The sequence below is a fragment of the Micromys minutus genome (assembly GCF_963924665.1).
Source record: "Micromys minutus genome assembly, chromosome: 7".
In the NCBI taxonomy this organism is placed as follows: domain Eukaryota; kingdom Metazoa; phylum Chordata; class Mammalia; order Rodentia; family Muridae; genus Micromys; species Micromys minutus.
This window is the reverse complement of record NC_137976.1, coordinates 75,731,310-75,758,940: the sequence shown is the minus strand read 5'-3', so window position 1 is coordinate 75,758,940 and position 27,631 is coordinate 75,731,310. Positions and strand designations below refer to the sequence as shown.

General features: G+C 40.2%; 1 protein-coding gene across 1 annotated transcript; it reads left to right on the top strand.

Annotated features, from left to right (window-relative positions):
* The first annotated feature begins 3,667 nt into the window (after nt 1–3,667).
* MPC1 (mitochondrial pyruvate carrier 1) lies at nt 3,668–4,568 on the top strand. The gene has a single exon (XM_080918752.1). The coding sequence runs from the start codon at nt 3,783–3,785 to the stop codon at nt 4,044–4,046; it is 264 nt and encodes an 87-aa protein (XP_080774878.1). The 5' UTR covers nt 3,668–3,782; the 3' UTR covers nt 4,047–4,568.
* Nucleotides 4,569–27,631: the final 23,063 nt, after the last annotated feature.

The following is a 27,631-nucleotide window of genomic DNA, read 5'->3' as shown; positions in this document are numbered from 1 at the left end:
TGTGCCCTCTGCAGGGAATCCACTGGCTGGGGGTGTGTGGGGCGGGTGGACGGGGCTGGAGAGATGGCTCAGTGGTTAAGAGCGCTGACTGCTCTTCCAGAGGTCCTGAGTTCAGTTCACCAACAACCAGCAAGTAATGGGATCTGAAGCCTTCTTCTGGTGTGTGTCTAAAGACAGCTGCAGTGTTTGTACTCCTATAAATAAAAGCAAATACATCTTTTAAAAAATAAACAAATCTTTCGAAAAAATCAAGCATCTTGAAACTACCGTGTATTTCACATAACCATAGAGGTGGTTCCCTTTTATGTAACTTCAATAGCCCAACTGGGACAGACTTTCACACTACCTAGATTGCTGGAAGTGGATGTGCAGAAAAGCAAAGTTTTGCTGTCTTTTTTTGTCTTTCTTTCTTTTCTTGGGGGGGGGGGCTGTATAGGAGCCATTTTAAAAATACTATAAATTGTATTTTCTATATTTTGTATTGTTTGCAAAAAATTGTGTTTGTATATTCTAATCATAGTTTCCCATTTCAAAGGTCCTCCTAGATCCTTCCCATCCACCCCAGGCCTGACCCTAGGTTTGGTTGAGACCCAGTTCAGTCTCTATTGAAGAAAAAACAATATTCCCATTTCCTGTGGTTGTTAATTTCAGATTACTTCCATGCTAGAGACTCTGGACTTGTCTCCATCTCCATTTTTCCCCTCTAAGTGTTGGGTTTAAGACCTGTTGCAGGTCCTCCCTGGGTTCTGACACAGACAGACAGACAGACAAAATTAAATAGGACAACCACTAAATGCACACAAAGAGGCTGTTGTGTCTTCTTTGGAGATAGTACTGTGTAAAACTGTCTTGATAAAGCAAAGACCAATTCAAAGTACACAAATGTGACAACATAACAGATTACAATTGTTTGTGTATATAGAAAACATTCTTCCTTTCTTTCCTTTTCTCTCTTTTTGAGAAATTCAGCTGGTCATGGTGGTGTACACACATAATTTCAGCAGCACTAGTCATCCAAGAGACTTCCTCTCACTTACAGAACAGCTCTAATTGAAAGATGGTACCACAATGAAGAATCGCCCTCTCTCTTCCTCATTCCCTCCCTTCCTGGCTCCCTCCTTTCCTCTCTCCCTCCCTCCTTCCTGGTATCAATCTAAAAAATGAACTGTTCCATGAAGTAAGCTTAAGTCACATTTAGCTCATGCTAGAGCAGAGTAGGTGATGTAAAAAGAAAAGTTTTTAGGGGCTCTGTGAGACTTTTCCAAAACACCCATGTTTGTGAAAGTAGGCAAAGACAATTTGCTGGAATCTGAGACCGTAAAGATACAGAAATGGCTTAAGTCAGACTCAAAGACTGTCCAGTCATCCCAAGGCTATGAGATCCTGCCTGTGCCTGACAAATAAAAACAATAGCCCAGAGTAATTCTCAGAAAAACCACAGAATATACTGACTGATAGAAACCTGGCCCTCTAGAAAGCTCTAGATACAGGGTCCTGACACATGTCATAATTAGCTCATGCTTTAATCACCCAATTCTGAGAAACAAAACAAGGACAAAACCCCTCAATTTTTTTTGAAATATATAAACAAGGTTTTGAAACTATAAAAACAAAGTTTTAGTGGACAGGTTCACCTCCCTTACCAAAAAAAAAGTATAAAAGATGTATACTTTTTGAATTCAGAGTTGACTTCTCCCTGCGAGGATGAGCAACCCCATGTACATGGAATTATAAGCCTCTTGTTATTACAGAGATTTATCATCTAATTGTGTTCTTTGGGTTGCACTCCTGAGCTAAGATTCCTCTGGGTCTTACAACATAAAAAGAACACCTCACCACCACCAATCAATAAAAATGGGCATCAGTTCCTCTGCTTTAGGGTCTGTGTGATCTCATGTTTGTTTCAGTGTTGTTGTTGTTCCTATCTGTGAATCCACACATACAATTTTTTCACATTTTGTATTTCAAAACAAGTGCTTGTTGTGGTTCTTATTTTATTCAAAGGTACTCACTAGATCAGAGGAGCAGGCAGACCTGATCTAAGTACAAGGAAATGTTTTGATATGGATTTGTTTTGTGAATTTCTTGTGTTCCTGATTTATGGCCACTGTCTTTGTTCAATAGTTACACACAAGCATGTACCCATACCAACCACCCAACATCATTTCCTGAACCCACCCATGTATAAGCTTTTATACTACCCACTTTCTAGATACTGATATACAGGGCTTATGTGCAGAGACCCCTGACTCAACTAAAAAAAAATGAAGAGTAAAATAAAGAAATAGATACAATTAATTTGGAACAAACCGAACAAACTAAGAAAAAGGGAAGGTAGTAATGGTGTGGTGTGGCTTATAGAAGATGGGCAAACACCGATACACACACACAAATACACACACACAAGACAGAGACAGACACAGATCTCTCTCTCTCTCTCTCTCTCTCTCTCTCTCTCTCTCTCTCTCTCTCTCTCTCTCTCTCTCTCTCCCATAATTTTTCCAGACATAGTTCCTTTATGTAGGCCTCAGTAGACCAGGCAGGACTCAAACTCTTGAGATTCACCTCCCTCTTTCTCCTAAGTGCTTTTTTGGGGGTGGGAGTAAGAAGAAAAAAGGCTTGAAGGCTGATTTGAATTCCCCCCCCCCTTCTCTCTTTCTTCCTCTCTTCTTCAAAATGGGTATTAAACACTTTTTAACTGTGATCTACAAAGTGTTTGGATCATAGCTTCATAGTCAACACATCCTATCCATATACAGAGACACACACAGAGAGACAGAAAGAGAATGGGGGAAATGTGACAGGTGACATGGTAATGCATGCCTTTAATTTCAGCTTTGGGGAGGCTCAGGTAGAGGCAGGATTTACTTGAGAGGCCAGTCTGGTCTGTCTAGTATGTTTTGGCACCATGTAAATAAATTTTTGTCTCTCATAAATGATCAAATACAGGAAAATTTATCTATTCATCTACCTATGCTTGGCTGAGAGGGCAAAGCTGCTGCCTACTTAGGTCTAGGTGAAATCTTGAGGAAGGCCTAGATAAAATGTAAAGGCATTGGTCAGATTGGTTAAGGCCTAAGTAACTTTCACCTGGCTATCTTACCATTTTGTGCTGTTACTAAATATTATAAGGACCCCTTCTCATATGTTCGTGCATTTGGACAAATAATTTTCTGGTGGGCAAGTTGAGACATAAATGTTAGACAAGGTGAGTCCCCTTCCACAGTCAAATTCCCCAACTAATGGAAGCAGGATAAGTGGACGACAAAGAAATTCACCTATTCCTGAATCCAGATGGGTTTAGTAACTTGGTACAGATTTTTGTGGATTTTAGACATAAAGACCATGTGGTATCTTCACCTGATGTGAAGTTCAGCTCCAGAACCTGAATTGTGGGTCGTGATCCATAAGTTCTGGGCCATACGCAGTTCTGGACCCCCTGACAACCTGATTTTATTATTTAGTGTTTGTGTGTGTGTGTGTGTGTGTGTGTGTGTGTCTGTCTGTCTGTCTGTCTCCATGCTGAGCTAGGGCCCACCCCAGATTTGTGTTTCAGAAACCTTTACTTATTTATTTCTAGTGTCTGGGCTTGTGTAGGCCCTAGGCCACACTTCCTGGAAAGTAAAACAAAACAAAAACAAGGAATAGAAACAAACACATAGGTCGACACTGGTGTCATCTGTCTAGGTAGCGGCTTCACCACCAACAGCACGGCTCTGACTGGAGCGCTGGTGCGCAAAGCGGTGGACTAGGTCCGGAGCAAGGATTTCCGGGACTATCTCATGAGCACGCACTTCTGGGGCCCAGTTGCCAACTGGGGTCTCCCCATTGCTGCTATCAATGACATGAAGAAATCTCCAGAGATTATCAGTGGGCGGATGACTTTCGCCCTCTGCTGCTATTCTCTGACATTCATGAGATTTGCCTACAAGGTACAACCTCGAAACTGGCTTCTGTTTGCATGCCATGTAACAAACGAAGTAGCTCAGCTCATTCAGAGAGGACGGCTTATCAACTACGAGATGAGTAAGCGGACATCTGCGTAGCAGTGCAAGGACCAGCTCTTGAAACAGTGCTCCAGCCACTGCTGCGGCCACAGATCATGTCAGCATGAATAGTCGTGCTGAGGGGAAAATACGGAACACTATCTTTAATGACCATGCCAACATTATTGAATAGCTGAGAGTCCCTACGCCAACTCTCTGCTGCCTTATCAATGCTAAACTTTATTTGTCTTCATCAAGAGTAGTTCAAAATATGCAAGTAATTTAATAATTTTGAATGATGGTTTTATCTATAGCATTCTGTAGTAATATGTATATTATCTATTGGGATTTGTGTAATAAAAAAATCTAAGGAAACGAAATTTTATAATGACAAGCACTTAAGTCCTCAAAATTCTTGACTTTTTCTTTAATGACTATAGTCTAACCCTCAGTCGGTCACATGCCTACACATTATTTCTAGTGATAACAAAAACAAGTATCGGTGTTTTCCATATATGATTCAGATCTGTAACTTAATGGCAATAAATGGTTTAAATATTTGCTTAAAAAAAAAGGAAGAAACACATATTCAGATGCAAAACCTTACAAGGACATGCACACAAATCCACCCCACCCCCCCACTCTCACACACAGACACTCACTCTCACAACTTGAATTTGAACCAAACATACAATAATGTCTCAGAGAAGGAAATTAAAAATGGAGCCCAAAAGAAAACCAAAGAAAATCTAAAAACCCTTCCTGGGGTTAAAGAAACAATGAAACTGGGTATGGTCATACATGCCTTTAATTCCATCACTCAGGAAGGTGACAGAGGCAAGTGGAATGCTGTAAACTGAAGGCAAGTTTTAGACAGTGATTTCCAGGATTATGTAGAGAGACCCCTGCCCCAACTAAAAAAGTGAATAGGAAAAAAAAGAAATGAAAAAAAACAAAAGGAAAAAGAAAAACAAACAAGCATAATTATTAACTTGGGATAAAACAAACAAGGGAAGGCGGTGCTGTGTGTCTGGCTTATGGTACGGGGGACGGGAGACCTGTGATCTAGAGTGTCCCAAGCTCTGGGCTCCATGCTCTTAACTTCATTCTCTTTAGCAACCTTCCCAATGTGGATATATTTAACCACAAAGTTATTTTTTTAAAAAAAAGGAAAAGAAAAAAGAAAAGGTTTTATTTTCAAAAGGAAACCCCTTTTCCACTCATGTCCAACCTCACCCCAAAGTTATTGATTCTTTGATCAGTCTCCCCCCACCTCCACCCCACCCCACCACTGTCTATTTTTGTCTGCCCCGATCCTGAAAGCTGACATAGTATGATTTCAGACCCCAGGGTTGTACCTGCCTGGCTTGTTGAACTCTGTACAGCCTAAACTCAGGAGCTGTGGAAGGCAGGAGCTGAAGATATGCAGATAACTGCTTCCGTGCTCCCTTCCGAAGTCGGCCCATTTCAGCTTTTTAACAAAGCTCCATGCTTCTGATGTGTCTTGTTTATTCGATTCTTTTCTTTCCATTCTTTTTTCTTACAACATTATTTAAATAAAAAGAGAGATACATGTACAAATTTTTAAAACGTATTCTGGAATAAAACTATATGGGTATATTTTTGTCAGTACTTGATTTTTTTTAAAGGTTTGATAGTATGCACTGAAATCTTACTATTTACAATGATCATAAAGTATATGTTAAACAAAATGTAATATGAAAATAGTCAAAGTTTTCTTGGTGTATATAGATTAAATATTATGTTTTTAAAAACCAAAAATTGCCACAAGGCTATCATCTTAGCTCTTGAGTTATTAATGATTTAAGGTCTAATGTACCCCACTCTGAGTGGGTGCTATACACTTGTTGTTGCTGGTTTGTTTTTGTTTTTTGTTTTTTTTTTCTAAGAAGAACTGAGGCTTTCACTTTTTGGGTTTTATTTGATTCTTACTTCACTTTTTAATTTGACTTATTTTTATCTGCTAGACAGAAAGCCCTACGGATTAGTCAGGAACCCAGACACAGGTTCTCACTAAGGCTCTTGAAAGACCCCTGGAGTGGGGAGACCCTCACTCAAGTCTCAGAATAACACAATCCCCCAAGAACTCAAGAGACTGTCCTTGCTACGATTACACGAGGTTTATTAATGGAAACCAGTGCACTGGGGTTGAGACTCATATCCCACACAGGGGTAGAGGAGTTTGACCCCAAGTAGCTGGGAGAAGGGGTATTTGAAGGAAAAAACCACAACCCAAAGGGGGTAGGGAGGGCTTCATTGGATAATGTCAAAAATACCAGCAAAGAATCACCAGGGAAACACCTGGTTTCTCAAGATTGTTCACAAGATTTTAATCTGTTTATGGTAAGTTCCTAGAACAGAGTTGCTGAACTGGCTGTAACGTTTATGGTCAGCCAGTTTCTGGAATAGAAGAATAGAATTGCTGAACTGTTGCTGAACTGGCTAACCTACATTTTTTGGCTCTACTCTACCTGCTAGGAGTCTTCTACTTTACCTTTTAGAGAGTCAGGATTTATCCTGGTCTTTCATTCCCCACTTCTTCTAGTGCCTAGTTCTAATCATAGAACTAGATCTCAGTATCTTTATAATATTGATTTTCTTGTCCTTCTAAAGCATGATATTGTTGGTGTAACATCAAAATCTGTACAGTGCTTACTCTTTCTCTAACAAAAGCTACTAATTTATTAAGAATGCATGGTCCAAATGTAAGAAGCAAAAACAAAATTAAAAGAGGCCCCACTAATTGAGGAGATTAAAGTGGTCAGCATTAAACCATTCCTCAAACCATCTTTGTTGTTCTTCTCTGTCTCTTTCCCTTTCGTCTAATCTTTCTCTTAGCTTACTCATAGAATCTTTAATCACCCCCGAATGATCAACGTAAAAGCAACATTCTTTTTTAAAGGCAGCACGTAGCCATCTATTTTTAAGGAACAGTAAGTCTAGTTAGTCCCCTTCTGTTTTGCAAAACTACCTCTGAGAGGGAGGTCAGTGATTCTTCAAGCTTAGATATGGATTGTTCTAGGACTTGTAAATCCTCATCTATTTTGGATCTCAATATATGGAAATATTGAGGAGTCTATATTAGTGTTTCTGTGCCCTTTTCCACACCCGCTGCTACTCCACGTCCCAATATGACTGCTAAGGTCAATGAAATGGGATCCCTATGGAAACGTCTCGGGTGCTTATCAAATTCATTTTCAAGAGTACTGAAAGAGTGATAATAAACCCAAGGGACCAGCTGTATGAGTATACAACAGTCTTCGGTATCATCAAAGACAGAAGTGAATATACAAGGGGTTAATCCTGAGCCGCATGCCCACCATTTATCAAGCGTGGGTACCAAGAATCTGTTAGTAGATGTCTGTGGGCTCTTAAGAGTCTCATTACAAAGGTGTCTATAAGCAGCTTGTAGGTTCCGTACGCAGGTCCCTTTTCCTGAGACCTCTGTAAGGGTCAACTTGTTCTTACTGTTTCAGACACAGGCATCATGGTTGGTGGTGTTATTAAAGGTCCCAGACACCACAATGTCATCATAATAAGGGGGTCATGAGGAAAAGCAAAGCCAACAGGATTCAATAAACTTTCTAAGCCTATCGAGCGGTGGCCTAGTCTCAGCCATCTCGGGGCAAACATAAAAACCTAGTCTCCCCAAGTGGCACCTTGCCTCCGGACTCCCACACCAAAACTTGCCTCTGGGTAAAAAAATATTTTAGGGACTTCTAGAGGCATATTCTGAGGATATTTTGGGAATGTCCCAGGAGTCCAGCCCAACTACCAACTGACAGAAGTCAGAAGTGAGCGTAGGCTCACTTCCCCAGTCTGTGAGGAAACTTGCCAAGTCAGTTTTTGAGAGGCATGAGGGTTTTTACCCACTACTGGTGAGACACCTGTGGTGCAGACACAGCTTAAGAGGATCAGCAGTCTTTTCCAGTTTCCATTCATCTTGGAATGGCCTCTTTTGGCATGGGATGTGTGGATCCAAGCTGAAATGCCATTAACTTTGACCACTATAGAAGTTGTCAGAAGCACTAGATACGGCCCATTCCAGCGAGGTTCTAGGTTTCTCACTCAATGGCATCAGACCAGGACAGCATCTCCGACCTAGAACTGGTGGGGTACATTTGGACTCCCAGTCTCATAGGCCTCTTTCAGTTGTTCCCTGGCTTGATGTCTTACTACCTCAAGGGCCTTTAGGTGGGCAAACAAAGGTTTAGAAAAGCATCAGGATTATACACTCCACCTGACTCAGTGAGCAGTGGCGGTCCCCCAGTCAGTATCTCATAAGGGGTGAGTTTAAGTTGTCCTGGGGTATTTGTGGATAGCATTTTTGGTGCCTCTGGACAGTTGGTGGCAGGTAATATTAATATTAATATTATTTTCCCAGGACATCTTGAAGCTAGCCAAGGCAGGAATCTGGCTTCTGTGCTATGCCCTGTAAGAGCTAGTATTAAGCACATTGTCCTCTGTAGCTCTAGGCAGAGCCCTTAAAATAAGTCTATAAGGAAGTGCATGAACATCTGAAGTTTGGGCAGGGTTCTTAAGAATGTGGCATAGGGAAGTACATTTGAATTTGTAGCTACTGGCAGAATCCTTAGGAATGCAGCTAGGGGCAGGGCAGATTTCAGGATGTAGGCACAGCAGTATCCGTTTTTGTCTCTGATCTTTTCACTTTACCTCCAGTAAAATGTTTACTGGATATTTGGTTGTTATCTTTCTTGTTCCCTGTATCAGAACTGATGTTACCTTTTTGCATGTAATTAAAATGATTTAAAAGACGACGGATTAAACCAAGCTTCACTTCAGCCTTGAGGTTTCAACCTCAAAGCTGGCCAAAGTCATGTTGGAGCTTTAACTAACTTGTCTTTTTTTCTTTCAATCCTAGCTCCGGCACTGGAAGAACCTGCTGATTGTCTGAGCTGGTCTCCAACAGGTGTTCTGAACTCAGAACAGGCCAAAGGAAGGAGATCTGGCCAGTCATTCCCACTGGTCTCTAAGGAGAATGTTGATCTCTTTTAGGGTTCTTTTTATCATTTCGACCTTTCTGGTCCCCAAGAAACAAGCTAATATCTGACTTACCTGGGCAACACAAGCTGACCCATTGTCTGATCCAATTACCTTAGGGGTGACAAACCTAGGAGAGATCTCTTCTAGAATCTTCTTAGCTATGACCACTGTTGCCATTTCTCTCTTTTTGTCCCCACCTGCCCAGAAAAGGTATCTATAAAGACTAATACACACACACACACACACACACACACACACACACACACACACACATTTTTCCTTGCTTAGTCTCTGTAGAATCTACTTCTCAGTAAAACTCAGGTCTATCTTCCCTTCTCCCCAGCCTTCTACATACATTTGATTTCTGGCATGGCACACAGTTATCTACTCAAATCTGGCACAAAAGAATTTGACCTCAAGATAGTCTTCACAAGTTTGTCTACCTCTATATGAGTTCATTGATGAGTTTTCTTCAAGTCCAGTACTGTATACCAGGTTCTCAATAGGAACAATGAGCTCAACAGGTTATAGGGGTTAAATACCATGAGGTGAAGATTGGTCACCCATTTGTTTACCTGTCTGAGATCTTGAACTGTTTAGCAGTTGTTGGTTCCAGGTTTCCCCACCAGTAGGAGAAGCATGTTTCAGGCTGATCGACACTTATGCAGAACCCTGACTTGGAGTAACCGGATGATGTGTGTCTTGATCCTGTCTCCCGACTCCTTTGACACGGGGAACTGATGCACCACTAGTCTGGACTTTCAGCTCCATGTGGGCAGGGGCTTGTTCTCAGCCTCCCCCATTCCTGCAGTTTCTGCCCAGGCTTGTGGATATGCCTGCAGCCACCAGTCTGTCTGATCTGAGGCAGGTTGTTTTTGCTCAAAGAGTTGGTACTTATCTTCCAACTGGATAGTAAGAACCTGCACAGGCTCCCCTTTTGGACCTCTAACCTGTGGCATATCAGAGTGGAAGTAAATCTGTGCCCCATCTTAGTCAGAAGGTCCCTCCCCAACATGGGGCAGGGACAGTCTGGCATTTCAATTAATAAGTGGGATACCCAGCCCACTCTGAGATCCACAGATCTTTGGGTAGTCCATGAACATTGTTTGATGCCAGTAGTCCCTTGAACTCAAGACTTTTTGTGAAAACTTTGGGGCCATAGGTCCAAGGGTCCTGTTGTTGGGGTCCCCTTTTCTTCTTGTTGAGATAATCTCTGGCCCAGTGGCCTTTTTCTTTACAGTAAGCACATTGATCCTTGTTGAGAGGCTCCTTCCTAGTGACAGACTTGATTCCTAACTCTGTCCCTCACCACTGTGGCCAAAATTCTAGTTAAATTCCTTTCTTCTCTAGCATCCTTCCTGTCCTCCCTTTCCTCTGTCTTCTGATTCTCTCTTTCTCACTCCTTTTCCTCAGTCTCCCACTTATGAAACACTTTCTCCACTTCCTTCACCAAATCCTGCAAGGTATAATTTTGCAATCCCTCTAGCATTGTAGCTTTTTCTTAATATTTGATGCTGACTACCCTATAAAGGCCAGAGCTACTGCTGCTTGCTGACGCTCGGAGGTTGGGTCAAAAAGAGTTTAACACCTGCAAGCCTCTATTAAACATTTAAGAAACACAGACAGTGATTCAACAGGCCCCTGAAGAACCTCTCTTACCTTAGACAAATTAGTAGGGCACCTAGCAGCCCCTCTGAAATCTGCCACAAGATCCCAGCGATAGACTGTCAGCTGCTCCCTACATGCTGCCACATTGAAGTCCCAATCAGGTTGGTTAAGGGGAAACATGGCATCTATCTCATTTAGAGGGTAGGTTGGAGACCTATTTGCTCTGGGGACATTTTTTCGGGTCTTCAACAGGATCCTCTTTCTCTTCAGTAGTAAAGAGGACCTGCAAAAGTTGCTGACAGTCATCCCAGGTGTGTTGGTGGAAGAATATCAAAGACTCCACCAATTCTGTCAGGCTGGCAGGGTTTTCTGCAAAGGAAGGGTGATTAGTCTTCCAGTTAAAACAGTCTTCAGAGGAAAATAGCCAGTACTTAAGGAGCTGAAGGTTGGGTGGGTTCACCAGGGCCCCAATGGCATATAGCCGGAGTGCCAAAGTTGAGTCCCATCCCCCCAGACTCTGTGCTTTTCTCTAGAAAAGCAAATTGTGTGCTCTACTCCTAACTTCAGTCCAATGATCCAAAGTCAAACTCAGAGGAGTAATCACAGTTTTCCCATCATCAAAGTCACAAGTAATACAAAACAGAGACCAAAGTTACACAGACAAAGATTAACAGATGCCTGTCTCCAGCTAGACAGACAAAACCACTCCAGAAATACAGATGGCAGGGAGGGTTTATAACTTCTCCCGTCGAGGAACTACTGTATCCTCACCCAGATAGGAATATTCCAAGCATCCCTGGGGTTCCTCCAGACCTCCTAGGATGTCTATCTGAGCCCCTGGCATGAACAAAACTCTTCGAATGCATTGTGAAGATAACATTTGTGAGCCAAATGTTCTGTTTCCTTTGAACAAAACACTTACTGACTGAGTTGTTTAAAGTTCATTATACATATTGGAAACAAAATAAACATGCTGTTTCTTAGCAGCACAGATTATAACACAGAGCCTGGCCTATTGCACTCTGTTTCTGGTGGAGACTCAGACAAAGTATGTTTCCTTTGGCTACAATGAATTGTTCTGTTTCCATGAACTGTATGTTAAGCAAATAGGAAACACTAATAACATCCAATGATCCCCAAGTTGCAAACAAAACTGGTTGAACACACTGCGAAGATAACTTGCCTGTGCCAAATGTTCTGTTCTCTTTGTAACAAAATGGATACTTACCAGCTGAGTTGTTTAAAGCTAATTATACACATTGGAAACTAAAGAAGTGTGCTGCTGCTTAGGGGGACAGGGAACAACATAGTGCTATGCCTATTGTACTCTGTGGCAACTTAGATAAAGTATGTTTCCTTTGGATACAACAAATGGTTCTGTTTCCATGAATTGTATGTTAAGACAATATGAAAAACGAATGACATCCATTGATCTACAAATCAATTAATGTAGTTGCACACAAAACTCATCGAACGTGTTGGAGAAAATGTTCGTGAGCCAAATGTTATGTTTGCTCAAAACACATACCAGCCAAGTTGTTTAAAGATAATTATACACATTTGAAACCAAAGAAATGTGCTGCTAACTGTGACCTTGTACAATGAATTGGGCAATGCTCCTTCTGATTCTATTTTGTGGAATAATTTAAGGAGTTTTAGCATTAACTAGTTGTTGAAAAGTCTGGTTGAATTCTGCAGTAGGACTATCTGTCATTGTTGTCATTGATGGTAGACTTTTAATATTGTCATCTAATTTACTAGGGGCTATAGGTTGTTTAAATTTCTTAAGTGATGTTGATTTAACTTTGGAGAGTAGAATATATTGAGAAAATTAGCCATTTCTTTTAGATTTTACAGTTTATTGAAGTACAGATTTTTTTAAAGTATGTCCTTATGATCCTCTGGATTTCTTCAATGTCTGTTTCTATGTCCCCCCTTTTCATCTCTGATTTTGTTAATTTGGATATTCTCTCTAGAGGCAGAGGTTCTCTAATAGGCTCTTGATTGGGTAAGTAACAACCTCAGAAGACAATTGCTGGGCAAAGATAAAAAGAAAATATTTTTTCGGGTGCCAGGAAGAAGAGAACATAGAGAAAGGGCTTTTCAGCCATGCTGTGGAGCAGAGAAGATGGACACCAATGTAGGCCTTGGGGCTACTAAATCCAGTGGCAGCCACCACCACCTGATGATTTCTAACATAGAATAACTGGTGAGTATAGGACAATAAATTCCAAGCCTAGCAGTTGTGTTGTCTGGCTGATTTAAAAATATTAAGATTGTCTGGTGTTTTCTGTTTGCTACAATTCAGGAGGGCAGGAGAGTATAACCATGGGGTGGCCATTGGCAGTCAGCTGAGCCAGCCATGGAGGTAGATGGCTGGTGTAGAGTGATCACTGTTCCCAGCATTGATGGGGAAAGTGGAGCTAGCTGTGGGAGCTGAGTGAAGCTGGGTGGTCATTAGAAGCTTGTAGAGCTAGCTACAAGAGGTTGAGAAAGCTTGGGCTAAGCTCTCAAGAAAGAGCAGGCATGGATTATAAAATTACACACAACATCTCTCTGCTTTTTAGTTAAGTTGGAAAGGGTTTATTAATCTTATTGATTTTTCTCAAATATCGTTTTGTTGATTCTTAGCATTGTTTTGTTTCTATTTTATTAATTTCATCCCTGAATAGTACATTCCTTGGGGTACAATATCTTTTTTTTTCTCTCGAACTTTCAGGTTTGCTATTTGAATGAAAAAATAAATAAAAAGGGAAGGATGTGATTGCTCTAAAGTATGGTGGAGGACAAGGTTTATTGTCAGTAAATGGAAGAGCATAGCAGGGGCAGGGACATCTGGAAGAGGCCAAGGGATAGGGTAGAGCCAGACCAAGAGGTCAGAAAGAACCAGGTAACTGAAATTGTTGAATTATATAAAAAAGGGCACCTAGGGACCTGGAGTTTAAGGTAACAGGTGGGTTATACTAGATATACCCTAAAACTGTAAGGACTGAGGGACTGAGGAAGAACCTGGCAGTCAGGTTCAATTTGATTTGTTAAATAGGAACCACAGTTAGCCATTTGTTCTGGGTTTAAGACCTAAAACTGATAATTTACTAGTATGAGACCACTACAATTTTTTTTACATAGGAAGTTAGTGACTCTTAGAACAGCCTTTATAAATTTGGGTATCTGGTGTATTCATTATCATCCATTCTAGAAAATCTTTCATTTATTTCTTAATTTTTGCTTTGTCTCACATTTCATTCATGTTTGAGTTATTCAGTGCCCATGACTTTGTAAGCTTTCTGTTGTTTCTGTTGTTGTTCATATCCATAGTGGCCACATAGGATACAGGGTGTTATTAAAATTTTTTTATATCTGTTGAGACTTGCTTTATATATGGTAAATTTTGGAGAATGTTTCTTGAGATGCTGAGAAGAAGGTATATTCTTTTGTGTTTAGGTCTGTTTTATCTGTTATCTAATAATTTATGTGCATTGATGTGAGAGTGTCAGATTCCTTGGAACTGGTAGATGCTGGAAATTAAACACAGGTCCTTTGGAAGCAGTCAGTGCTCTTAACCACTGAGCTGTCTCTCCAGCCACAGATCTATTTGATTTGTAATGTTAGTTATTGTAGGACCATGAAAGGTAGCCTGGTTGCCAGTTGAGCTAAGGTTAGAAATCCTGGAGACCCTGGAGGGAAGGCAGGAATTTTGCCTGCTCCTGGTCACCAGGCCCCTGTCACTAGCCATAGCCCTGCCACCCATAGATTTGTGACCATCTGTCACATAAAGACAAGCTCCAAGTCCCACCACAGGCAAAAAGGGATATGACCTGTGGTCACACAGGCTCAACACAGATCCCCATTTTAATGAGGAACATGGAGGCATGAAATATTTAGCCAATAAGCTTTCCTTCTCAGACATTCCTCCCTGCAAAACGTATTTAACCTCAGGCCCACCCTGAGAAGTGAGAAATGGTTTTACACATTCATTTTCCACCATGACAATAAATGCCTTAAAACCATGGACTGTCTCTTTTCATTGGGATCCACTGTGAGGAGCTATGGAGAAGCCTTCGCCTATAGAGCCACTGTCTAAGCTCCTCTAGAGAACCTGTCTGTGGCTCCTAGTCATGGCCACAAACAAGCTAAGCCCAAGCCTAAAGTCAAAGACTTTCCCTGTGAAACAAGAGGAACTCCTTCTCTGTCTTCTTCTCCCCTTCTCCCACCATCCCCAAGCTAGATCCAGCCCATAGACCCTCACTCTGTTCTCAGATCTTCTGCAGCTTCCAGCAGAACCTGGATGTCCAAGAGCCTGATTACCAGACAACCCTGGCCTCATAGCAGGCCCAAGTACTCCTAAGCCAGCTCCTGCTGTCCCATACCTCAAACTGTGCTTCCCCACCCCTGGAGTGGTATCCTGGGGCTTCCTGCCCAACAACTGTATTGGGTAAGTTCAGTCAACTCTTGTGTCCTGCCACGCTTAGCAGCTGTGGCAGAGTGGATGCAGGACCTAAAACTTTACAAGTTAACTCTTTCATTTCTCTGTTTAGTTTTGTCTAGATGAGAGTAGGTGAGAGTAGGGTATTGAATTCTCCCACTCTCAAATGTGAGGGACAATATGTGATTTAAGCTATAGTAGTGTTTCTTTTATGAACTTTGATGTTCTTACTTGCTGGGCATATATATTAAGAATTGCAATTTCCTTGTGGTGGATTTTTCTCTTGATGAATATGTAGTGTCTTTTCATACCTCTATTGATTAGTTTTCATTTGAAATCTATTTTGTCAGATATTAAAGTGGCTCCACCAGCTTGTCCTTAGGTTCACTAGAATATTCTTTTCTATCCTTTAACCCTGAGGTGAAGGCTAGCATTGCTATTAAGGCGTGTTTCTTAGTTGCAGCAGAAGGATGGATACTGTTTTCAACTCCTTTTGTGGGTCTTTGTATTTTGCGGGGGGAGGGGGGGCGGATAAGGAATTGAGACCATTGATGTTGAGAGAGATCAATGAACAATGTTTATTGATTTCTGTTATTTTGTTGTCATTAGTAGACATTCATATGTGTGGGGGGGTTGTCTGTGTTTTTGTGTCTGTGTGTGTGTTTCTGTATCTGTGTGTTTATATTTGTGTGTTTGTATCTGTGTATTTGTATGTCTATGTGTGTATGTCTGTGGGTGTGTGTCTGTGTGGGGGATGTCTATGTCTGTCTGTGGTTTATCTTTTGATTTGTTCTCTAGGATTTAACTTTTGTGTTTTCCAGTATGTAGCTAACATCTTTAGGTTGGAGTTTTCCTTCAAGAGCAGTAGTTCCCAAACTTCCTAAAGCTGAGACGCTTTAATACAGTTACTCATGTTATGATGACCCCCAACCTTGAAATTATTTTTGTTGCAATTTTCTAAATGTAAGCTTGCTACTGTGAGAAATTGTAGTGTAAATAAATATCTGTGTTTTTGGATGATCTGAGACAACCCCCATAAGAGGCTTGATGTACCCTCAGAAAAGTCATGACTTACAGGTTGAGAAGCATAAGACTTCTACAGAGCTGGTTTTGTAAATAAATATTGTTTACTTAAATTTTGTCTTATGACCGGGATTAGTGGCATACACCTTTAATCCTAGTACTCCAGAGGCAGAAGCAGATGGGTCTCTGAGTTTGAATCCAGACTGGTCTCCTGGCAGCCAGGGATATTCAGAAAATCCTGTCTCATAATAAGTAAGTAAGTAAGTAAAATAACTAAATAAATTTGTCTTATCATGGCATGACTTATGGGAAGTTTTTCTGGGTATAGTAATCTTCACAGGCATCTGGAGTCTCTTAGACTCTGCAGCACATCTGTCGAAGTCCTTCTGACTTTTAGAATCTTCATTGAAGAATCTAGTGTTATTATTATAAGTCTGCCTTTATATGCTATGTGGTCTTTGTCCCATGCAGTTTTTAATATTTATCCTTTGTTCTACACATTTAGTGTTTTGGTTATTATGTGCTAAAGTAACTTGCTTTTTTTTTTTTTAAATTGGATACTCTCTATATTGACATTTCAAATGTTATCCCCTTTCTCTACACTCCCATCCCCTCTCCATATCCCCTTCCTTCCATAAATGTGCTTCCTCTCCCAAATAACCTCTCCACTTCAGTGCCTTGGAATTCCCCTACACTGGGAAAACCTGCGCTCACTGGACCAAAGGTCTCTCCTCCCATTGATGCTACACGCTGCTGTCCTCTGCTGCATATGCTACTGGAGCCATGGGTCTCTACATGTGTGCTCATTTGTTGGTGTTTTAATCACTGAGAGCTCAGGAGGGCTTGATTGGTTGATAATGTTGTTCTTCCCATGGGATTGCAAACCTTTTCATCTCCTTCAGTCTGTTCTCTAGCTCCTTCATTGGGGTTCCTGCATTCAGTCCAATACTTAGCTTCAAGCATTCTTGACTTTATCTATATGACTCTGGCAAAGTCTGTGAGGGGGCATCCATATAAGCTCCCGCCAGTACACACTTCTTGGCATTAGCAATAATGCTTGAGTTTGGTGGCTACATATGAGGTGGATCCCAAGGTGAGGCAGTCTCTGAGTGATCTTTTATTCAATCCCTGTTCCTTTATTTGTCCCTGTATATCCTCCTGTGAGTGTTTTGTTCTCTCTTCCAAGAAGAACTGAGGTGGACTGGAGAGATGGTTAAGAGCACAAACTGCTCTTCCACAGATCCTGAGTTGAAATCCCACTAACCACATGGCGACTCACAACCATCTGTAATGAGATCCGATGCCCTCTTCTGGTGTGTCTGAAGACTTCTACAGTGTAATTACATATAATAAATAATAGATTGAAAATTAAAAGACTGAGGCATACACATTCTGGCCTTTCTTCTTTTTGAGTTTCATAAGGTCTATGAATTGTTTCTTGGGTATTCAGTGCTTTCTGGAGGCTAGTGTCTGCTTATCGGTGAGTGCATATTATGTGTTTTGTTTTGTGACTGGGTTACATCACTCAGGATGATAGCTTCTAGTTCCATCCATTTGCCTAAAAATTTCATGAAGTCATTGTTTTTAATAGCTGAGTAGTACTCCATTGTGTAAATGAACCACATTTTCTGCATCCATTCCTCTGTTGAGGGACATCTGGGTTCTTTCCAGCTTCTGGCTATTATAAATAAGGTTGTATGAACATGGTAGAGCATGTGTCCTTGTTAAATGTTAGAGTGACTTTTGGATATATAGCTGGATCCTCAGGTAGTAAGTACTATGTCCAATTTTCTGAGGAATCACCAGAGTGATTTTCAGAGTAGTCTTACCAGCATGCAATCCCACCAACAATAGAGGAGTATTTTTTCTCCACGTCCTCCCCAGCATCTGCTGTCTCTTGAGTTTTTGATTTTAGTCAATCTGACTGGTATGAGGTAGAATCACAAGGTTGTTTTTATTTGCATTTCCCTGATGACTAAGGATGCTGAGCATTTCTTTTGGTGCTTCTAAGCCATTTAGCATTTCTCAGTTGAGAATTCTTTGTTTACCTCTGTACACCATTTTTAATAGGATTATTTGATTCTCTGGAGTCTAACTTCTTGAGTTCTTTGTATATATTGGATATTAACCCTCTATCACTTGTAGTATTAGTAAATATCTTTTTCCAATCTCTTGGTTGCTGTTTTGTTCTCTTGACAGTGTCCTTAGCCTTTCAGAAACTTTGAAACTTCATGGGGTCCCATTTGTTCATTCTTGATCTTAGAGCATATGCCATTGGTGTTCCCTTAAGGAAAATTTCCCCTTTGTCTATTTGTTCTAAGGTTTTCCCCACCTTCTCTTCTATTAGTTTCAATGTACCTGGTTTTATGTGGAGGTCTATGATCCATTAGACTAGAGCTTTTTTTTTTTTAATGAGAAATTTACATATTATTTTATTTTTTTTAATTTTAAACAACTTTATTTTACAAAACAAAGATAAATGTGCAGATTTTAAACATTTTTGCTTAAAATTATACATTTTTGTCACTACTTATTTTTCAGATTTTAACATAATTTTTATATAAAACTATATGAATATATTTTTTAGTCAGTACTTGATTTTTTTCAAGGTTTGATAGTATGCCTTGAAAACTTAATAGTTACAATGAGCATTAAGTACATGTAAAATAAAGTGTAACATGGAAATAGTTAAAGTTTTCTTGTTTTGTAAATATTTTTTTGTTTTGTTTTCTTTATTTCTTGAACTTCATACAGTCTGTGAGTTGTTTCTGGGGGAGTGCAAGCCTCTGGGGTTAGCATCCCAATATCAGTGACTGTATATTATGTCTGTTCTTTTGTGACTGGGTTATCTCACTCAGGATGATATTCTCTAGATGCAGCCATTTTCTTAAGAATCTGGTTAAGTCATTGTTTCTGATGGCTGAGTAGTATTCCCTTGTGTATATGTACCACAATTTTTGTATCCATTCATCTTCTGAAGGACATCTGGGTTTCTTCCAGCTTTTGGCTATTATAAATAGAGCCGCTATGAACATTGTGGTGCATATATCTTTGTTGTGTATTAAAATGTCTCTGGGGTATATGCCCAGAAGTGGAATAGCTGGGTCTTCAGGTAGTACTATATCCAATTTTCTGAGGTATCTCCAGACAAATTTCCAGAGTGGTTGTATTAGCTTGCAACCCCACCAACAGTGGAGAAGTGTTCCTCTTTCTCCACAGCCTCGCCAGCATCTGCTGTCATCTGAGTTTTGGATCTTGGCCAATCTGACTGGTATAAGGTGGAATCTCTGGATTGTTTTGATTTGCATTTCCCTGATGGCTAAGGATGTCGAGCACTTCCTCAGATGTTTCTCGGCCATTCGGTGTTCCTCAACTGAGAACGTTTTGTTTAGCTCTGTACCCCATTTTTAACAGGGTTATTTGATTCTCTGGTGTCTAGCTTTTTGAGTTCCTTGTATACCTTGGATATTAGGCCTCTATCTGATGTGGTGTTAGTAAAGATCTTTTCCCATTCTGTTGGTTGCCGTTTTGTTTTCTTGACAATGTCCTTAGTCTTACAGAAACTTTGCAATCTCATTAAGTCCCATTTGTTAATCTTTGACCTTAGAGCTTGAGCCGTTGGTGTTTTGTTCAGGAAATTTTCTCCTGTGCCTATGTGTTCTAAGGTTTTCCCTACTTTCTCATCTAATAGTTTCAGTGTATCTGGTTTAATGTGGAGATCTTTGATCCACTTGCACTTGAGTTTTGTACAAGGAGATAAGAAAGGGTCTATTTTCATTCTTTTGCATGCTGAGTGCCGGTTGGACCAGCACCATTTGTTGAATAGGCTGTCCTTTTTCCATTGAATGTTTACTGCTCCTATGTCAAAAATCAGGTGACCATATACATGAGGGCTCATTTCTGGATCTTCTATTCTATTCCATTGATCCACATGCCGATTTCTGTACCAGTACCATGCAGTTTTCAGCACAATTGCCTTGTAATATAGCTTGAGGTCAGGGATAGTGATTCCCGCAGATGTGTTTTTGTTGTTGAGGATGGATTTCGCTATTCTAGGTCTTTTGTTATTCCATATGAAATTGCACAATTATCTTTCCAATTCCATGAAGAACTGGGTTGGAATTTTGATGGGGATTGCATTGAATCTGTAGATTGCTTTTGGTAGGATGGCCATTTTTAAGATGTTGATTTTTCCAATCCATGAGCATGGGAGATCTTTCCATTTTCTGAGATCATCCTCAATTTCTTACATTAGAGGTTTGAAGTTCTTGTCATACAGGTCCTTCACTTGCTTAGTTAGAGTCACACCAAGGTATTTCATAGTTTTTGTGACGATTGAGAAGGGTACCTTTTCCCTAATTTCTTTCTCCACATGTTTGTCCTTTGAGTATAGGAAGGCTACTGATTTGTTTGAGTTAATTTTGTATCCAGCCACTTTTCTGAACTTGTTTATCAGCTGTAGGAGTTCTCTGGTGGAATTTTTGGGGTCACTCAAGTACACTATCATGTCATCGGCAAAGAGTGATGTTTTTATCTCTTCCTTTCCGATTTGTATCCCCTTGATCTCCTTTTGCTGTCTAATTGCTCCAGGCAGGACTTCCAGTACTATGTTGAATAGATAGGGGGAGAGTGGGCAGCCTTTTCAAGTCCCTGATTTTAGTGGGATTGCTTCAAGTTTCCCACCATTAAGTTTGATGTTGGCTGTTGGTTTGCTGTATATTGCTTTTATTATGTTTAGGAATGGACCTTGAATTTCTGTTCTTTCCAGGACTTTTAACATGAAGGGGTGTTGGATTTTGTCAAATGCTTTCTCAGTGTCTAGTGAGATGACCATGTGATTTTGATCTTTGAGTTTGTTTATATGGTGGATTACGTTGATGGATTTCCTTATGTTAAATCATCCCTGTATCCCAGGGATGAAGCCTACTTGGTCATGATGAATGATCATTTTTATGTGTTCTTGGATTCGGTTTGCAAGGATTTTGTTGAGTATTTTTGCATCAATGTTCATAAGTGAGATTGGTCTGAAGTTCTCTTTCCATGTAGGGTCTTTGTGTGGTTTAGGTACGAGGGTTATTGTAGCCTCAAAAAAATGAGTTGGGTAATATTCCATCTGATTCTATCTTTTGGAATAGTTTGGAGAGTATTGGTGTTATATCCCCAATAAATGTCTTCTAAAATTCTGCATTGAACCCGTCTGGACCTGGGCTTTTTTTGGTTGGGAGGCTTTTGATGACTTCTTCTATTTCTTTAGGTGTTATAGGGTTATTTAGATGGTTTACTTGGTCCTGGTTTAACTTTGGGATCTTGTATCTGTCTAGGAATTCGTCCATTTCCTCCAGATTTTCCAATTTTGTGGAGTATAAGTTTTTGTAGTAGGATCTGATGATTTCTTGAATTTCCTCAGTTTCAGTTGTTATGTCTCCAGTTTCCTTTCTGATTTTGTTAATTTGGATACTCTCTCTTTGCCCTCTAGTTAATCTGGCTAGGCGTTTATCAATCTTGTTGATTTTCTCAAAGAACTAACTCTTGGTTTTGTTGATTTTTTTCAACGGTTCTTTTTGTTTCTATTTGGTCTATTTCTGCCCTAATTTTGATTATTTCTTGCCATCTACTCTTTTTGGGTATATTTGCTTCCTTTTTTTCTAGGGCTTTTAGCTGTGCTGTCAGGTTGCTGATGTAGGCTCTCTCCAGTTTCTTTATGGAAGCACTTAGGGCTATGAGTTTTCCTCTCAATACTGCTTTCATTGCATCCCATTGGTTTGGGTATGTTGTGTTTTCGTTTTCGTTGAATACTAGAAAATCCTTAATTTCTTTCTTTATTTCTTCTTTGACCCTGCTATCCTTTAACAGAGCATTGTTTAGTTTCCATGTGTATGTGGGTTTTTTGTTGTCTTTGTTGTTGTTAAAGACCAGTCGTAGACCATGGTGCTCTGAGAGGATGCATGGGAGTATTTCAATCTTCTTATATCGATGGAGGCTTGTTCTGTGTCCAATTATGTGGTCAATTTTCGAGAAGGTGCCATGGGTGGTAAGAAGAAGGTGTATTCTTTTACTTTAGGATAATATGTTCTGTATATATCTATTAATTCTAGTTGGTTCAAAGTCTCTGCTAGTTTTGCAGTGTCCTTGTTCAGTTTCTGTTTCCATGATCTGTCCATTGGTGAGAGTTGGGTATTAAAGTCTCCCACTATTATTGTGTGGGTTGAGATGTATTTTTTGAGCTTTAGTAGGGTTTCTTTTATGAATGTGGGTGCTTTTTTATTTGGAGCATATATGTTAAGGATTGAGAGTTCCTCCTGACAGATTTCTCTGGTAATGAGTAAAAAGTGTCCTTCTTTATCTTTTTTGATAACTTTTGGTTGGAAATTTACTTTATTTGATATTAGAATAGCCACTCCAGCTTGCTTCTTGGAGCTGTTTGCTTGGAAGTTTTTTTCCGACCCTTTTACTCTGAGATAATGTCTGTCTCTGTCTCTAAGATGAGTTTCCTGTATGCAGCAAAAGGCTGGATTTTGTTTATGTATCCAGTCTGATAGTCTATGTCTCTTTATTGGGGAGTTGAGACCATTTATGTTAATAGATATCAAGGAATAGTTGTTTCTGTTTCCTGCCATTATTGCTTTTTTGGGTTGAGTTGTGTCTGTGTTTTTTTCTTTTTTTAGTTTTTTTGTTTAGGAGTTTTCTTGTTTTTACTAGACTGTATTTTCCCTCATTGTATTGGGTTTTCCACCTATAATTCGTTGTAGTGCTGGGTTTGTGGTCAGATATTGTGTGAATTTTGATTTGTTCTGAAATATCTTCGTCTCTCCATCGATGGTGATTGATAGTTTTGCTGGGTATAGCAGCTTGGGCTGGCACTTGTGCTCTCTTAAGGAGTGCATGATGTCTGTCCAGGCTCTTCTAGCTTTCATAATCTCTGTTGAGAAATCGGGTGTGAGTCTGATTGGTCTGCCTTTATATGTTACCTGACCTTTTTCCCTTACTGCTTTTAGTATTCTTTCTTTGCTTTGGGCACTTGATGTTTTTACTATTATGTGTCGGGAGGTATTTCTTTTCTGGTCCAACCTATTTGGAGTTCTGAAGGCTTCTTTTATGCTTGTGGTCATCTCATTCTTGAGGATAGGGAAGTTTTCTTCTACGATTTTGTTGAAGATATTTACTGTGCCTCTTAGTTGATACTCTTCTCCCTCTTCTATTCCTATTATCCTTAGGTTCGGTCTTCTCATTGTGTCTTGGATTTCCTGGACATTTTGGGTTAGAAGCTTTTTGTTTTTTGCATCTTCTCTGGCTGTTTTTTTCTATGTTTACAATGTTGTCTTCTGCCACCGAGATTCTCTCTTCAATCTCTTGTAATCTATTGGAAATGTTTGCTTCTGTGACTCCTGGTTTCTTTTTTGGTGTTCTGACTCTAGGGTTATCTCTTTTAGCGTTTTCTTTATTGTGTCAATTTCTGTTTTAATTTCCCTCTTCTATTCCTTTATTTCTTTGGTTCTGTTTTCCTCTAGTTCTTTGAGTTCTTTGAGTGTTTTTCTTGTTTCTTCTTTAAAAGCTTCTGAATCTTTTTGCTTTTCCTCCCTTTCTTGTTTAAGTATCTCTATCAGCATCTTGAGGTATGATTTCAGGTCTGTGTCTTCTTTTTCTGGAGTGTTTGGAATTCCAATGTTTGCTGTTATGGGAGAGCTGGGTTCTTGTGTTGCTAGATTGTCTTGGTTTCCTTGGGATATACTCTTTCGCTTTCCTCTTGCCATTTTGTTGTCAGTGGTATGTTCTTGCCTTCCCCTTGTATCTGGTCTGTGTCGCTGGATCTCCACTGGTACAGGTGTCAGATGGGCAGAGCCCTGTTCTATGCCTCAGAGTCACCGGGTCGGAACAGAAGTTCCAACGTTCTGTTTCTGGTCGCTGGATCAGGCATGGCAGGGCAGGGCAAGGCAGGGGGTTCACTTTCCGTGTGCACTCTGCAGAGATCTCCCTGCTCCCCTGCAGCCTAGGTCTCCCACTCACCAGTTGTTCAGCCTTTATGAGCTGCTGTTCTGGGTAGCAGATGGGCCGGGCTCCGCTCTGAGTCCTGAAGTCGCCTCCGGGTGGAAACAGAAGTTCTAATTTTCTGTTCCCAATCGCTGGATCGGGCAAGGCAGGGCAGGGCAAGGCAGGGGGTGCACTTTCCGTGTGCACTCCGCAGAGATCTCTCTGCTCCCCTGCAGCCTAGGTCTCCCACTCACCAGTTGTTCAGTCTTTACGAGCTGCTGTTCCGGGTAGCAGATTGGCCGGGCTCTGCTCTGCGTCCTGAAGTCTGAGCTTTGTACACAGAAATAATGGATTAATTTGCATTCTTCTGCACGCTGACTGCCAGTTGAACCAGCAGCATTTTTTATAGTGGCTGTCCTTTTTGTATTGAATGTTTTCAGCTTATTTGTCATAGATCAAGTGACCATAGGCATGTGGGTTCATTTCTGGGTCCTCAATTCTGTTCCATTGATATACCTGCCTGTCTCTGTACCAATACCACACAGATTTTATCATGATTGCTCTGTAATACAGCTTGAGGTCAGGGATGCTGATTTCCCCAGAAGTTCTTTTATTGTTGAGAATAGTTTTTGCTATCCTGGGCTTTTTGTTATTTCAAATGAATTTGAAAATTGCTCTTTCCAACTCTATGAAGAATTAAGTTGGAATTTTGATGGGGATTGCATTGAATCCATAGATTGCCTTAGGCAAGATGACCACTTTTACTATGTTGTTCTTTCCAATCCATGAGCATGGGAGATCTTTCTATCTTCTGAGATCTTCAACTTATTTCTTCAGAGTCTTGAAGTTCTTGTCATACAGATCTTTTACTTGCTTGGTTAGAATCACACCAAAGTATTTTATATTATTTGTGACCATTGTGAAAGGTGTCATTTTTCTAATTTCTTTCTCAGCCTGTTTACTTTTTGAATACAGAAAGCAGTCAAAACTCTTAACCAGAGTAGTCTTTCCATATCCACATGTTTGCTTGGGTTTGTTTTTTTTTTTTTTTTTTTTGATTTTTTTTAAATAAAAAGACATACCCAGGGTTTCTGCTTGGGATCCCAAAACTACAGTAATTTCTGCTGCTATCCTATCATGGAGAAGGGGTGTTTACTTTATGTCTCTGGAAAATTTTGATTGAGTTCCCTTGAGTTCTGATGGGTTTGATGTGGACAGTAGTTTTCAACCTAGTCATAGCCCTTCTGTGTGGTCCATTAAGTTTTAAAGCAAGGGCAAAAGTCCCAGGTGCCTTTTTAACATAAGAATGTGGACCTGTGTGCAAAGGCTCTCCCAGCATCCCTCTGTCCCTACTTGTTACATGGACACTTCACCCTCTACCCAGAACTCTATCTCAGGTGAGGGGCTGCCTTTCTTTCCTATCTAGTCTAGACATTTTAGTTACTTGCCCTTTTGTATCCTTGGCCTCCTACTTGGTTCACCTAGTTCTCTCTCTTCCCTTTTTTTCTCTTTCCCTGACCCCACAGCTAAGCCTGGTCATGTTCTCTCCCCAGATACCCTACCTCTGGCTGTGCTTTCCCAGATATTTATAATAAATTTTCTCCTCCATCATACCTAGAAACAGTTATGCCCTTTCCTTTTTATTTCTTTTTTCATTCAAGGTCAAGTGACCCTTTCACAGGGTTCTTCATATCAGAAATCCTGTATATCAGATATTTACATTATAATTTATAGCAGTAACAAAATTGTAGTTATTAAGTAGCAGCAAAAATAATTTTATGGTTGGGCCACCACAACATGAGGAACGATATTAAAGTGTTGCAGTGTTAGGAAGGCTGAGAAGCATTGCTCTGGTTGTGGAAATGGAACAAAGAAGAAATGATTGAAATCTGGAACAAAAAGAAAGGGCTAAAGGGGAGAAAATTCTTCAGGGAGCTTTGTCCTTCTCTTTTAGGATTTTCTTTTCTACTACTGTAGAATTTACTACCTGCCCTAAGATGATCAAAAGAGCCCTGGATAGAATATGGGAATAATATGGAGGTATTAAGGTAAAACATAGGGATCCTTCCATAGCAGTCAGATGTACAAAAGCGAGAAAATAATCATAGCCATTCACTGGGAACTTAGGGTGCTCAGTGTTCAGAAGCATCTCACTGTTTATTTTTTCACAACCTTATGAAGCAATAAAGTAAAGTTGTTCAATTGAGCATCTTTTTATTCCTCTATTACCACACTTGATTGGACTTCCCAGGTTAGAGGCAGTTCCCAGCTTGCTCACCACTCTTCACTTACACACCTTCCAGAGATCTGTTCTAATGCATTGCAAAACCCTCAGAAGAAACCATAGCTGAAACACAGTGTTTGAAAGAACACGACTGTTTTGTAATACAGATGAGATCCACCTAATAAACATGGTCTCTCATTATCTGCACATTTAGTGGGTCCCGGGATGTTAGCTGAACAGCCTACGGTTCTCTGCTTTTCAATATCAGTACATTTCTGACTGTTCAAGTATCACCACCCATGAGCTTCAGGGCAGGAATGTCCAGTGCTGCCTGGGATTACATGTTTAGGATTTTACCTTTTTTTATTCTAAGAAGTGGCTTGAGATTGGATATGTAAGTATAGAGGTATAGGTCAATGAGCCACCAAAGGCAATGTTGCCACTTCATTTGTGTAGAATGTTAAAACCATGTCATGAAAATAGACTTTTTAAAACCAGAACTTCAAAATCCCCCAGTCAGATCATAAGAAAAAAGAAACAAAATTTGCTAAGAAAAAAAAAAAAATCTTGTCCATTTTTCTCTTTTATGTTGGTGTTGTTGTTGATTTGTTTCTTATTTTTTACTTTTAACTTTTATTTATTTTTTAATGTATATGGGTATTTTGCTTGCATGTATGGGTCTGTGTGCATGCTGTGCTTGGTACCCACAGAGACCAGGCGTTTCAGACAGCTGTGATCTTATAGAATTAAAACATCTTGGAAGGGAGGTGAGAACACATTCCCCACATTCTGATATTAGGATAAAGGTTCTTTAATCATAGCTCACAACTAGTTCTGGCTAATGCACAAAAGGACCTATCCAGCCTTGAATAGAAAAAATTACCTTAAGCTCTTACATAGAGTCATCCTTAAATTTCCTTAAACCATCCACAGATTACATTTTCATAATTTAAACAGAGACAAGAAATTAAAACTGGTCACTTAGGCAGAATTCTTCTCTTCCTCTCTCTCCCTCCCCCCACCCCGTCTCTGCTTTTTTGTTTTGTTTGAAACCTAGTTTCTCCCTGTAGCTCTGGCAATCCTGGAACTCTCTCTGTAGATGAGGCAGGCTTCAGACTCAGCGATCTGCCTGTCTCTATGTCCCAAATGCTGGGATTAAAGACATGCACCACTATACCATGTTCTTTTTGAGTAATTGTTACCCAGGGTCATCTTGCCCACCTGTCAGAATCTGCCTCTCCTGATAAGATGGTGGTGGGATTGATGGCAGACCAGGACTTTGTGGTGGTTGTGACACTGCATTCATTGTTCCCCTTGAAGTGTCTTTTAGAGTCCTTTGATGTGAGGTTGGAACTGAGGACCAGTTGTAAG

What these genes read in the sequence shown, in the direction of transcription:
- MPC1 (XM_080918752.1), top strand. Translation starts at nt 3,783, where the DNA reads ATGAGCACGCACTTCTGGGGCCCAGTTGCCAACTGGGGTCTCCCCATT.